The 12,989-nt window shown below is 42.0% G+C and overlaps 1 protein-coding gene across 1 annotated transcript in view; it reads right to left on the bottom strand.

Moving 5' to 3' along the window:
- Positions 1–702: 702 nt before the first annotated feature.
- mipepa (mitochondrial intermediate peptidase a) overlaps positions 703–12,989 on the bottom strand; it is a 39,270-nt gene continuing 26,983 nt past the window's right edge. The window contains exon 19 of the mRNA XM_084143125.1: positions 703–1,901. Coding sequence (XP_083999251.1) covers positions 1,801–1,901 — 101 coding nt within the window. The 3' untranslated portion in view covers positions 703–1,800. The remainder of the gene's footprint in view (positions 1,902–12,989) is intronic.

The raw sequence follows: 12,989 nt of genomic DNA, 5'->3' as shown, positions 1-12,989 counted from the left end.
CAAAGTAAATAGACGCCGTCCCCTTTGTTTCTGATGTCTGCTTAAGTAGGTGACTAGCAGCAACAGTACCACAGATCTGGTGTGACTATTGATGTGTTTTGTAATGAAGTCGCTGTTACAAGTTAATAACTGGCAACATCTCCTTAAAGGGCCTAAGAGAAGCATGTCAAAATCTGTGATTTCTGGGGCACACTGAGGACAATCTAGATAATACTGAACAAGTTAAGACAATGAGGAATATTTGTGTGTGATATCAAATTTGTTGTAGATATTGTAAAATAGAAAATAGGTCAATATTTTTGTAACGTAGACATAACTGACTAGTGACAAATATGCCTGCTTTTTTCAGTTGTAGTATTGGTGGTTGTGCATATACACTTCCACAATTAACTTTCATTTTATATAATTGTCCATATTTGTAAATAAACCACTTCAACAAGACAAACTATACGATTTTGATTGTTGTTCAAATATGTCTAGTGACAAATATGTCTAGTGACTAGCATTGAAATGGCCCATCTTAAATCCTACACCAATGGCAACAGACAACCTGCAATCATCACTACATCACACACACTACATTCACTTCAGTATACAGTGGGGTCTCTCTGAAACTCAAGATATTACTTGCCCCAAAATGATATGATTGGATTTGGTTCAAAACAACATAGATACAAGTAATGAAAATAAAGCTTCCATTAGTGATTTCATATTTAGGACTTTATTCATGGCTCTGTGCGATGTACAGTAGGTCTACATGTGGTTACAGCTACCCAGCTTGCTCCCTTTGATAGCATGTTCACACCTTGATTAACCATCTGAAGTAAGTCCCACCTCGCTGGGTGATGCCCCAGGTCTGATATCAGTGCTAGGCAAGTAAGGACATTGTATGGGGAGCAGCTGCAGCCTCAGCTCCTGGTAATTAGAGGCGGAATCTGTTGAAACAGATGCAACAGCCGGTAGTACTTGATTTAGCTAGTCACGATCTGGATCGTGCGCTGTGTGAATTAAACAGAATTCCCTTAAATCTCTGATTTACAACACCTAAGAGTCACTCTAACCTTCCCTCCCTCAATCTCTCCATAACAGTAACAAATACAAAACAGAGGGAGCAGATTTGCTTTGAAGTCAAAACACCGGCAAAATGACAGGAATAACAGGTGTTGTATTTGTCCCCTCTGATCTGAACTGGAAATAACAATGAACTGCTCATACTTTTGCAGAAAATTATATTCAACGCTCACAGATATGAGTATTTTCTCTTCCCCAATACAGATATGAGTATTTTCTCTTCCCCGATGTCTATGGACAGATTATTTGTATAATGTCTACATACTTTAACTTATCTATTTATATGGACATTGGAATAGATGCTTCAAACATACATTCTCAAAGACATACATTCTCAAAATATTCTCAAAATATTGCAATATTCTGAATTACAGGATGTACTTTTTGTGCTTTCTATAATTGAAATTGAATATGCATCAATGACAAAAATATGTGAAAGACAGTATGGTGTATTGCATGTGGTATATGCACAGCTATGCACAGACTTTCATGAACCACACAGAACCTATGGTTGAGCCAAATCACTAAATACTAAATAGCTAGCTAGTATACAAAAATTGCATAAAAAACAAACATATGTTTACAGTGACTGCATTCAGCTACAGTTATCTGCCTTTTGAAAGGGTTAATAATCAATAGCATTTTCTGATCACGTGAGTCCATTCCACAGCAACACAATTGAAGTCGTAGCTAAAACTGAAGTGAAGAGTTGAAGATCGATCGAGCTAATCAGCTTGTAGAGTCCATGATGAAGGTCTCAAAGTCTGGGTTCAGGTCCGTCACCAGGGCATCCACAAAGTCCTCAATGGTGGGCTGTCTCTGCAGCATCCCTGTGTCACACAGATACACATACAGGGATTGAGCATATTGCCCTTTAAAAAAGGTTTATATGCTATCACTGAAGTAAAACTCCTCCAATTAATTAAAGTGGAACACCTGAGTTAGAATATAAAAGCAGAACTTTCAGTTAAATAAGATATAGCCTATGGCCTGTAGTGGATGTCAGCTAACACGGAGCCAATTCAGTAAAATGCAAGAGTACACAGAGAACTGTATTAATGTACCTTTAAAGTTGTCCTCAAGAGTAAACACGCTCTCATTTGTTGTTTCAACACTGCAACAGTACAAACTTCAAAAGGTGTGATATGTGTGATATTTTGAGGGGGTAGAGTGTCTCTGTACACACATATAATCTCCTTGCTATCCTGCTGTAGGGCTGATTTTTTTTATTTTACCTTTATTTAACTAGACAAGTCAGTTAAGAACAAATTATTTTTTACAAATGACGGCCTACACCGGCCAAACCCGGACGACGCTGGGCCAATTGTGCGCCGCCCTATGGGACTCCCAATCACGGCCGGTTGTGATACACCCTGGAATCAAACCAGGGGGTCTGTAGTGACGCCTCAAGCACTGAGATGCAGTGCCTTAGACCGCTGCGCCACTCGGGAGATATAGCTCCAGTATGTTTCTAACAGGCCATTCAGAGCAGCTCTGGGAATATCTGTCTGTGTTATGAGAGTCTGTCTGGTAGCTCATGCACGGAGCGCACACTCTCTTTACAATTCCGCTGCACTCTCGCTTTGAAGTCAGTTCATTTCCCCCTTGTGTTGTTGCCAATGTAAATAGGCACTCCCCCCTCTCCCTCCTTCCTGCATGGGTCACCTCCAACACACACACACGCAATAGACAGGCACTAAAAATAAAATGTAGATACTAATTTTAATCAAAATTCAGGAACAAAACACTTGCATTTACAACCACCTGCAAAGGGCTCTATTAATAAAACACACACACCCATATACAGAGACTCATATTCATGCATGCATCCCCCTCCCCCACCACCACCACCACCACCACCACCACCACCACCACCACCACCAAGGGAGTCCATCTCTGAGAACTTCCCTTCCTAAAACTGGCTGAGCAGGTGGAAAATGAGCCCTGAATCAGCTTGGCCCTGGCCTGCAGTAAACTGGCTGCCTCCCACACTGGAGCCTTGCATGAGAAACAGACCATGGTTCAGCTTCCCCTTTAGCCACCAGTCAGAAGCACCACCACCCAGCCCCTGGGCTATTGGGGGATAGGCTTCACCCTGCCCGCCCTCCCTCCCTCCCTCCCTCCCTCCCTGCCCCTCAGCTAGATAGGGGTCCCAACCACAGCACAGCCACAAGGCTTCTGAACTAAGGTTCTAAACCCACATGAAGGTGGTGGTTTTCAGGCACTCGTATGATAGGGGTTTATTAAAAACTAGATCATGCTTGATGTTCTGCTTGTGAGCATTGTGGTTGGCTGATGGTGGCATTGGATAACCTGCTCTCTGGTAGAAAAACATCCACTGAATCACCTAGAGGATGATTCTGCAGTAGTACAATATTTGGCTAAACCTCCTATTTTCAATTGCAGAAATCTATGGACTATTCATAGCTACATGTTTTTCTTTCCTCACAAAACGATGACATCATAGGGCAGTAATATAATATTGCATATATGAACCTTAGAGGGCTAACCACTTAAAAGCTATGCATGCATGGTTTAACTCTAAATGTATTTTCAAAAAAACATGACATCATTGGGCCGGGAATGGTGAGCCCATCTAAGTATCTCACCACAGATCTCACTCTGCAGTAACTGACCTGGATCCACAAGGCTGTCTGCAGCATCATTTGCACTTTCTCTAATGACAGCAATTTCCAGACTCCTCTCCTTATTTGCAGTGGGCTGGCCGGGAGCCTGCAGCCTGCCGTGCTGCAGGTTAGTGTGCTAAATAAGAATGGAGACTAATCTGCATGACCAGAGTCATGATGAGATGAAGGAGCCACCTGTAGGTAAACGCCAATGATGTATATAAACACTAGATGACTATTTGAGAGGCTTTGAAGCCTCTGGTCGGCCATATTGGTACTCCTCAGAAGGAGCAGTCCTCAATAGGAATAAATGAATTTTCAAGGAAAAAATTACAAGTACTTTGTTGTTGTTGTAGTGGGGACAGTGACATCAACACTCTCAAAAAAGTATACTTTAAGGAAAATGTTGTATATATATATATATATATATATATATATATATATATATACACACACACACATACACAGTACCAGTCAAAAGGGGTTTTCTTTATTTTTACTATTTTCTACATTGTAGAATAATAGTGAAGACATCAAAACTATGAAATAACACATGGAATCATGTAGTAACCCAAAAAGTGTTAAACAAATCAAAATATATTTTATATTTGAGATTCTTCAAATAGCCACCCTTTGCATTGATGACAGCTTTGCACACTCTTGGCATTCTCTCAACCAGCTTCAGCTGGAATGCTTTTCCAACAGTCTTGAAGGAGTTCCCACATATGCTGAGCACTTGTTGGCTGCTTTTCCTTCACTCTGCCGTCCGACTCATCCCAAACTATCTCAATTGGGTTGAGGTCGGGGGATTGTGGAGGCCAGGTCATTTGATGCAGCACTCCATCACTCTCCTTCTTGGTAAAATAGCCGTTACACAGCCTGGAGGTGTGTTGGGTCATTGTCCTGTTGAAAAACCAATGATAGTCCCACTAAGTCCAAACCAGATGGGACGGCGTATCGCTGCAGAATGCTGTGGTAGCCATGCTGGTGATCACGGTCTCCGTAGCCGATGTGAGTAAGACTTTTAAGCAGGTCAACATTCACAAGGCCGCAGGGCCAGACGGATTACCAGGACGTGTACTCCAAGCATGCGCTGATGAACTGGCAAGTGTCTTCACTGACATTTTCAACATGTCCCTGACTGAGTTTGTAATACCAACATGTTTCAAGCAGACCACCATAGTCCCTGTGCCCAAGAACACTAAGATAACCTGCCTAAATGACTACCGACCAGTAGCGCTCATGTTTGTAACCATGAAGTGCTTTGAAAGGCTGGTCATGGCTCACATCAACACCATTATCCCAGAAACCCTAGACCCACTCCAATTTGCATATCGCCCCAACAGAACCACAGATGATGCAATCTCTATTGCACTCCACACTGCCCTTTCCCACCTGGACAAGAGGAACACCTGCGTGAGAATGCTATTCATTGACTACAGAGCTCAGCGTTCAACACCATAGTGCCCTCAAAGCTCATCACTAAGCTAAGGACCCTGGGACTAAACACCTCCCTCTGCAACTGGATCCTGGACTTCCTGACGGGCCGCGCCCAGGTGGTAAGGGTAGGTAACAACACATCTGCCACGATGATCCTCAACACGGGGGCCCCACAGGGGTGCGTGCTCAGTCCCCTCCTGTACTCCCTGTTCACCCATGACTGCATGGCCAGGCACGACTCCAACAGCATCATTAAGTTTGCCGACGACAGAGGGTAGTGCGTATGGCCCAGTACATCACTGGGGCCAAGCTTGCTGCCATCCAGGACCTTTATACCAGGCGGTATCAGAGGAAAGCCCTAAAAATGGTCAAAGACTCCAGCCACCCTAGTCATAGACTGTTCTCGCTCCAAAAACAGCGCCCCCTGTCAGTCATCTGGTGTGTATGTAAATATACACTGAGTATACCAATCATTAGGAACACCTTCCTAATATTTAGTTGCAGCCCCCCCTTTTGCCCTCAGAACAGCCTCAATTCGTCAGGGCATAGATGCAAGTTGACTCCAATGCTTCCCACAGTTGTGTCAATTGGGTGGTGGACCATTCTTTACACCCACGGGAAACTGTTGAGTGTGAAAAATCATTCAAGGTTTTTTCTTAATTTTTTACGATTTTCTACATTGTAGAATAATAGTCAAGACATCAAAACTATGAAATAACACATATGGAATCATGTAGTAACCAAAAACGTGTTAAACAAATCAAAATATATTTTAGATTTTTCAAAGTAGTCACCATCACACAAACGTGTGGAAATCCAATCATAATCATAGAGCAGTAGAGTAGAGGCGCTTGCAGAAGTTGCACACATGGGGATTTTTTTGTTTAAGGCTAGGTTCCGGGAAAATGTTGGCCTTTTATAAACACATTTCATGCAATTCTACATCATTTTAGATGACTGGAGACTTTAGCAGAATATTTTTTAATACCTGACAAATGATCAAAATGACAGGCTACTTTGGCATTGACAAACGATCAATAAAAATGACCTCGTCTTGAATCTATCAATAGCATAGGCCTAGATGTAAGGAGACACACATATTATCCAATGAGGAAAAAATTATAGTCCTAAAAAAACTTTACGTTTCACCGACTCACCCAATGATGGGCAGCTCACTCACCGCCAATTGCCGGTGCGCACGTGCCAAAAGCCTCTCTCTTTTGTTTTACATTCTACAACAATGCTCTTCGCTCAATAGGCCTATTCGGAAGTTGATAACATATTTGGTAGCCTACAGACAGATTAGTCTCCTCTTTTCAGCAGGAGCCATTTGCTTTCCAACCTGTGTTTTCCGCGATTGTATTTGAAATATTGCAAAAGGCCTGTTTTGACTGCATGCTGTTCACTGACAGATTTGCCGCACGTTCCCGACTGTAGGCATGCCTTGTGATTGGGCAACACACAATCCACAGCTAGGATACTTAAACAAATAATGATCAAAATAAAAATAATAAATATCTATATATATTTTGATTTGTTTAACACTTTTTTTGGTTACTACATGATTCCATATGTGTTATTTCATAGTTTTGATGTCTTCACTATTATTTTACAATGTAGAAAATAGTAAAAATAAAGAAAAATCCTTGAATGAGTAGGCGTGTCCAAACTTTTGACTGGTAGTGTATATATAATATATATTATATGCCATTTAGCAGACGCTTTTATCCAAAGCGACTTACAGTCATGCGTGCATACATTTATTTATTTATTTATTATTTTATTTTTTTGTGTATGGGTGGTCCCGGGGATCGAACCCACTACCTTGGCGTTACAAGCGCCGTGCTCTACCAGCTGAGCTACAGAGGACCACATCCATTGCACCTACTCCTGGTGTAGTATTCTTATTTCATTTATTTCTGGACAGCAGCAATTCTATAACTTTGAAATTCTATTTATCAGGGGTGCTGTAGCACCTCCAGAATCCTTCCCGCGGCTATGATTCTATAAGGAAATAAATGATGAAGTGCAACGCTGGTGAGATGAGAGTTGCAGGCTGGTCATGTCTGAGCAGAGAGAGATAATAGAAAGATAATCGTATTCTAGTTCTGTGAGAGACACAGGCTCGCTTCTCTCTCTCACCACAGCAATGGCCATGCGTTGGTCTATAGGCTACAATGTTGCACAAACCATAACCTGGGCTGACGCAACACGAATAAATTCTTAGAATATCCTGCACGTTTTCACATTATGTTTTTTAGGGGGGCAGGAGAATTACAGACGAGGCAGTGGTGTGTATTCATGGAGGCCAAGGGAAGTCAGGCTTCCCAAAAAAATTTACCAAGAGAAAATAAACAAAATAATTTATTTAGTCTCTGTGTTTCATAAATGTTCTTCTATTCACAAGAGGCTCAAAGTATCTCACTGGAGAAAGCATCCGAGCGAACGAACGAAACAGCGCCCCTCTGTCTCAGTATGTGTAGCCCATCTATCTGATGCTGTCTGGTCAAAAAGAGTATGACATTGTTGCCACCTGTAGCACTGAATGCAAGGGAAGCCAGCAAGCATTTGGCCTCCCTTGATAAAAAAATAGATAAAATAATAGCCATTCAGCGTTGAGCTCAACTGAGTGAGCTCAGGTGTGAATGGTCCTAGCGCACCCAAAAAAATAACAAAAATATTTTAAAAAGTGTCAAGGGAGGCCAGTTTGGATTTGGCTTCACATCAAACATCATCACATCAGAAGCCAAATGTGACAGAAAAAACTTGAATTGTTGCATCTCGTTGTGTTGTTGTCCTCTGGTGGTAGCTAGCTAGCTAAAATCGTCCCATTTCTAAATTAGCAATGGATGGAGATAGGGATAATCCAATCATAAATGCATATATTGTGCCCCTGGCCTGAGAGGATGGAAGTTGTAGCAACATTTAGCTAGATGTAGTTGGCCAATGTTAACTGTCTGGCCTGGCGCATCGTTGCCCATGAAACAAAGTTGGGCTAGCGAGCAAGCATTTTAGCCAGGTAGACTAGGACAACAAAAACTAAAAGTGTGTACTGTACGACAGAGTCATAGACCGTTTAGGCAACAGGAAAAAGGAGGATGTTTTCTACTTTCTACTTTTTCTACACGCACACCCACACACATAAAATCAGTACCATGGACAGCCATATCATATTTAGCTCAAGTTCATTGCACTAAATCGTTTTGGGTATCTTTTAGACTAAGCATAGGTTATTAGATGATGTTGGAGTTGAAATGGTGCTGGATTAGTGGAGGCAGCGCCTGTTTTCTTTGCGACTTGCGGTAACTCTCCGTGGTTCTAAATCAATAGTTTAGTCGTCCGAAAACGTCGGAAACATTAACTTGCTTGACCATGCTGTAGGTCATGTAACTGTTTGTTACATGCAATATGTTTTGTGGACTTCACCGGACAGATGATGCTCTCTGGTTTTGTGACGAATCAAAGGTAAGGTTGAATTTATTCTGCCACTGTGTCTTCTTATTGTCTTGGCCTTAGGCATATATACAGTGAGGGAAAAAAGTATTTGATCTCCTGCTGATTTTGTAAGTTTGCCCACTGACAGACATGATCAGTCTATAATTTTAATGGTAGGTTAATTTGAACAGTGAGAGACAGAATAACAACAAAAAAATCCAGAAAAACGAATGTCAAAAAAGTTATAAATTGATTTGCATTTTAATGAGGGAAATAAGTATTTGACCCCTCTGCAAAACATTACTTAGTACTTGGTGGTAAAACCCTTGTTGGCAATCACAGAGGTCAGACATTTCTTGTAGTTGGCCACCAGGTTTGCACACATCTCAGGAAGGATTTTGTTCCACTCCTCTTTGCAGATCTTCTCCAAGTCATTAAAGGTTTCGAGGCTGACGTTTGGCAACTCGAACCTTCAGCTCCCTCCACAGATTTTCTATGGAATTAAGGTCTGGAGACTGGCTAGGCCACTCCAGGACCTTAATGTGCTTCTTCTTGAGCCACTCCTTTGTTCCCTTGGCCGTGTGTTTTGGGTCATTGTCATGCTGGAATACCCATCCACAACCCATTTTCAATGCCCTGGCTGAGGGAAGGAGGTTCTCACCCAAGATTTGACGGTACATGGTCCCGTCCATCGTCCCTTTGATGCGGTGAAGTTGTCCTGTCCCCTTAGCAGAAAACCACTCCCAAAGCATAATGTTTCCACCTCCATGTTTGACGGTGGGGATGGTGTTCTTGGGGTCATAGGCAGCATTCCTCCTCCTCCAAACACGGCGAGTTGAGTTGATGCCAAAGAGCTTGATTTTGGTCTCATCTGACCACAACACTTTCACCCAGTTCTCCTCTGAATCATTCAGATGTTCATTGGCAAACTTCAGACGGCCCTGTATATGTGCTTTCTTGAGCAGGGGGACCTTGCGGGCGCTGCAGGATATCAGTCCTTCACGGCGTAGTGTGTTACCAATTGTTTTCTTGGTGACTATGGTCCCAGCTGCCTTGAGATCATTGACAAGATCCTCCTGTGTAGTTCTGGGCTGATTCCTCACCGTTCTCATGATCATTGCAACTCCACGACGTGAGATCTTGCATGGAGCCCCAGGTCGAGGGAGATTGACAGTTATTTTGTGTTTCTTCCATTTGCGAATAATCGCACCAACTGTTGTCACCTTCTCACCAAGCTGCTTGGCGATGGTCTTGTAGCCCATTCCAGCCTTGTGTAGGTCTACAATCTTGTCCCTGACATCCTTGGAGAGCTCTTTGGTCTTGGCCATGGTGGAGAGTTTGGAATCTGATTGATTGATTGCTTCTGTGGACAGGTGTCTTTTATACAGGTAACAAACTGAGATTAGGAGCACTCCCTTTAAGAGTGTGCTCCTAATCTCAGCTCGTTACCTGTATAAAAAGACACCTGGGAGCCAGAAATCTTTCTGATTGAGAGGGGGTCAAATACTTATTTCCCATATTAAAATGCAAATCAATTTATAACTTTTTTGACATGCGTTTTTCTGGATTTTGTTGTTGTTATTCTGTCTCTCACTGTTCAAATAAACCTACTATTAAAATTATAGACTGATCATTTCTTTGTCAGTGGGCAAACGTACAAAATTAGCAGGGGATCAAATACTTTTTCCCCCTCACTGTATATCACAGTGTCAAGTATGAACTAACAGGTTATAGAGCAAACAACGCAATTATCACAACACATAGGTTGTAATATGGCCTTTCCCCCCCCTTGGCTTGGCTTCCCCAGTGATTTTACCCATGCACCGCTACTGCTTTTATTAGAATGTTTACATTGCAAACAGTGAAAAAAAAATGTAATGTCATGAGAGGTACCAGATCCTGGCAAATGGTTCCGGTACTAAACAGTCCAAAACTGAGAGGTGCTGGATTCCGTGGAGCCAACCATACCAGTGGTGAGCGAATCAGTGACCCTATGCACTTTTAAGGGCAAAACATGTAAGCGGTGTTTGTATTCCAGTAAATGTACTTATCCATGACATCACTGTGTTCTGAATCACTATTTGGTTATGGCTCTTCCCCCACTGACCAGTGTTTATCTTTCAAATAATGTCCATTATGTTTTGAGATAATAAGGCATTCCAAGATCCAAATAGACCAACTGTTGGAAAACATTGGTGAACAGTGAAATCAGAGCCGTAGAATAATCACTATTGTTTACACAGAAAGAGACAACCCTGTCAAACCTTGGGATAGGCCTGCGCGCTATGTTCTGCTCCTGCCCAGTCTGGCAACAGAGAATGAGGGATTTGTCAAATGAGTCATATTGCCTTTAGATATTGGCATTCTCCATTCACAATGGCACTGCTCTGAGGTATGAGGCTATGCCCATTCCATTCCATTATCTATGCCAATAATGTTAGCCAAAGTAGCTAGTAAATAAAATGTGGCTGTTCAAAAATGAAGTCTTTCCAAAATCAAATTACCACAGGGTGGGGCTTTTTGTTGTTGTTGACACATACACCAAGATTCAACACTAAACAGGGTTAGGTAAACAGGCTTTTAAGTGAAGTTTAACCAAGTTGTCCCTTGCTGAAGGTTATTGCACAACCTGCTTAAAAGGCTCCCGAGACACTTCAAAATGGCCATTGTGCGCTGAGGAGGACTTTAAAGCAAACCAGACTCATACATCAATGGGTCTATATGGCATTAATGTATAATCCATTAGTTCTGTATTCTGAAAAGGAGCAATTTGCTGGGACAGCAGAAGTATTTTGTTTCAAAGGCCTTCAAAGAACAATTACTTGTCAGTCTGAGCTCAAGGTGAGCTTTCTACAGAAGAAAAGGTTACAGTATACCAGCTGAGTGGCTGTATGAGGGATGTGTTGTACAGTGAACTTTTATTGAGCAGCTGCATAACTAACCTGTGCTTAAAATACATGTACAAACGGAAGAACTAAGCTCCATTAAAAACATTAAAATTACTGAAATAAAGGCTGCATTTAGGTAGTATGTGCAGTGCAGGACTATTTACTTGACAGAGTGGTGAGGGTGGAGATGTGTATCTCTGTGGCTGCCTAACAGCAGAGTAACAAAAGGGTAATGAGGACTCAGGGGGATGGATGGAAGGGAAACGGACTCGCTCAAAGTGACAGGCTGAGCCACAATTGTTGATCAGCCATTAATCAAATCAAATTTGCCACATGCGTCGAATACAACAGGTGTAGACCTTACAGTGAAATGCTTACAAGCCCTTAACCAACAATGCAGTTAACAAATAAATTAAATTCAGTAAAAAATAGTTACAGTTGAAGTCGGAGGTTTACATACAATTATGTCATTAAATTAAATCTTGTTTTTTCAACCACTCCACAAATTTCTTGTTAACAAACTATAGTTTTGGTAAGTCGGTTCGGACCTCTACTTTGTGCATGACACAAGTAATTTTTCCAACAATTGTTTACAGACAGATTATTTCACTTATAATTCACTGTATCACAATTCCAGTGGGTCAGAAGTTGACATACACTAAGTTGACTGTGCCTTTAAACAGCTTGGAAAATTCCAGAAAATTATGTCATGGCTTTAGAAGCTTCTGATAGGCTAATTGACATCATTTGAGTCAATTGGAGGTGTACCTGTGGATGTATTTCAAGGCCTACCTTCAAACTCAGTGCCTCTTTGCTTGACATCATGGGAAAAACAAAAGAAATCAGCCAAGACCTCCACAAGTCTGGTTCATCCTTGGGAGCAATTTCCAAACGCCTGAAGGTACCACGTTCATCTGTACAAACAATAGTACACAAGTATAAACACCATGGGACCACGCAGCCGTCATACCGCTCTGGAAGGAGACGCGTTCTGTCTCCTAGAGATGAACGTACTTTGGTGCAAAAAGTGCAAATCAATCCCAGAACAACAGCAAAGGACCTTGTGAAGATGCTGGAGGAAACAGGTACAAAAGTATCTATATCCACAGTAAAACGAGTCCTATATCGACATAACCTGAAAGGCCGCTCAGCAAGGAAGAAGCCACTGCTCCAAAACTGCCATAAAAAAGCTAGACTGGTTTGCAACTACACATGGGGACAAAGATTGTACTTTTTTGAGAAATGTCCTCTGATGAAACAAAAATAGAACTGTTTGGCCATAATGACCATCGTTATGTTTGGACGAAAAAGGGGAACGCTTGCAAGCCGAAGAACACCATCCCAACCGTGAAGCACGGGGGTGGCAGCATCATGCTGTGGGGGTGCTTTGCTGCTGGAGGGACTGGTGCACTTCACAAAATAGATGGCATCATGAGGAAGGACAATTATGTGGATATATTGAAGCAACATCTCAAGACATCAGTCAGGAAGTTAAAGCTTGGTCGCCAATGGGTCTTCCAAATGGACA

Source organism: Coregonus lavaretus, assembly GCF_964263955.1.
Source record: "Coregonus lavaretus genome assembly, chromosome: 26".
NCBI classification, from domain to species: Eukaryota; Metazoa; Chordata; class Actinopteri; order Salmoniformes; family Salmonidae; genus Coregonus; species Coregonus lavaretus.
The sequence above is the reverse complement of the archived record's forward strand: the minus strand, read 5'-3'. Positions and strand labels throughout refer to the sequence as shown.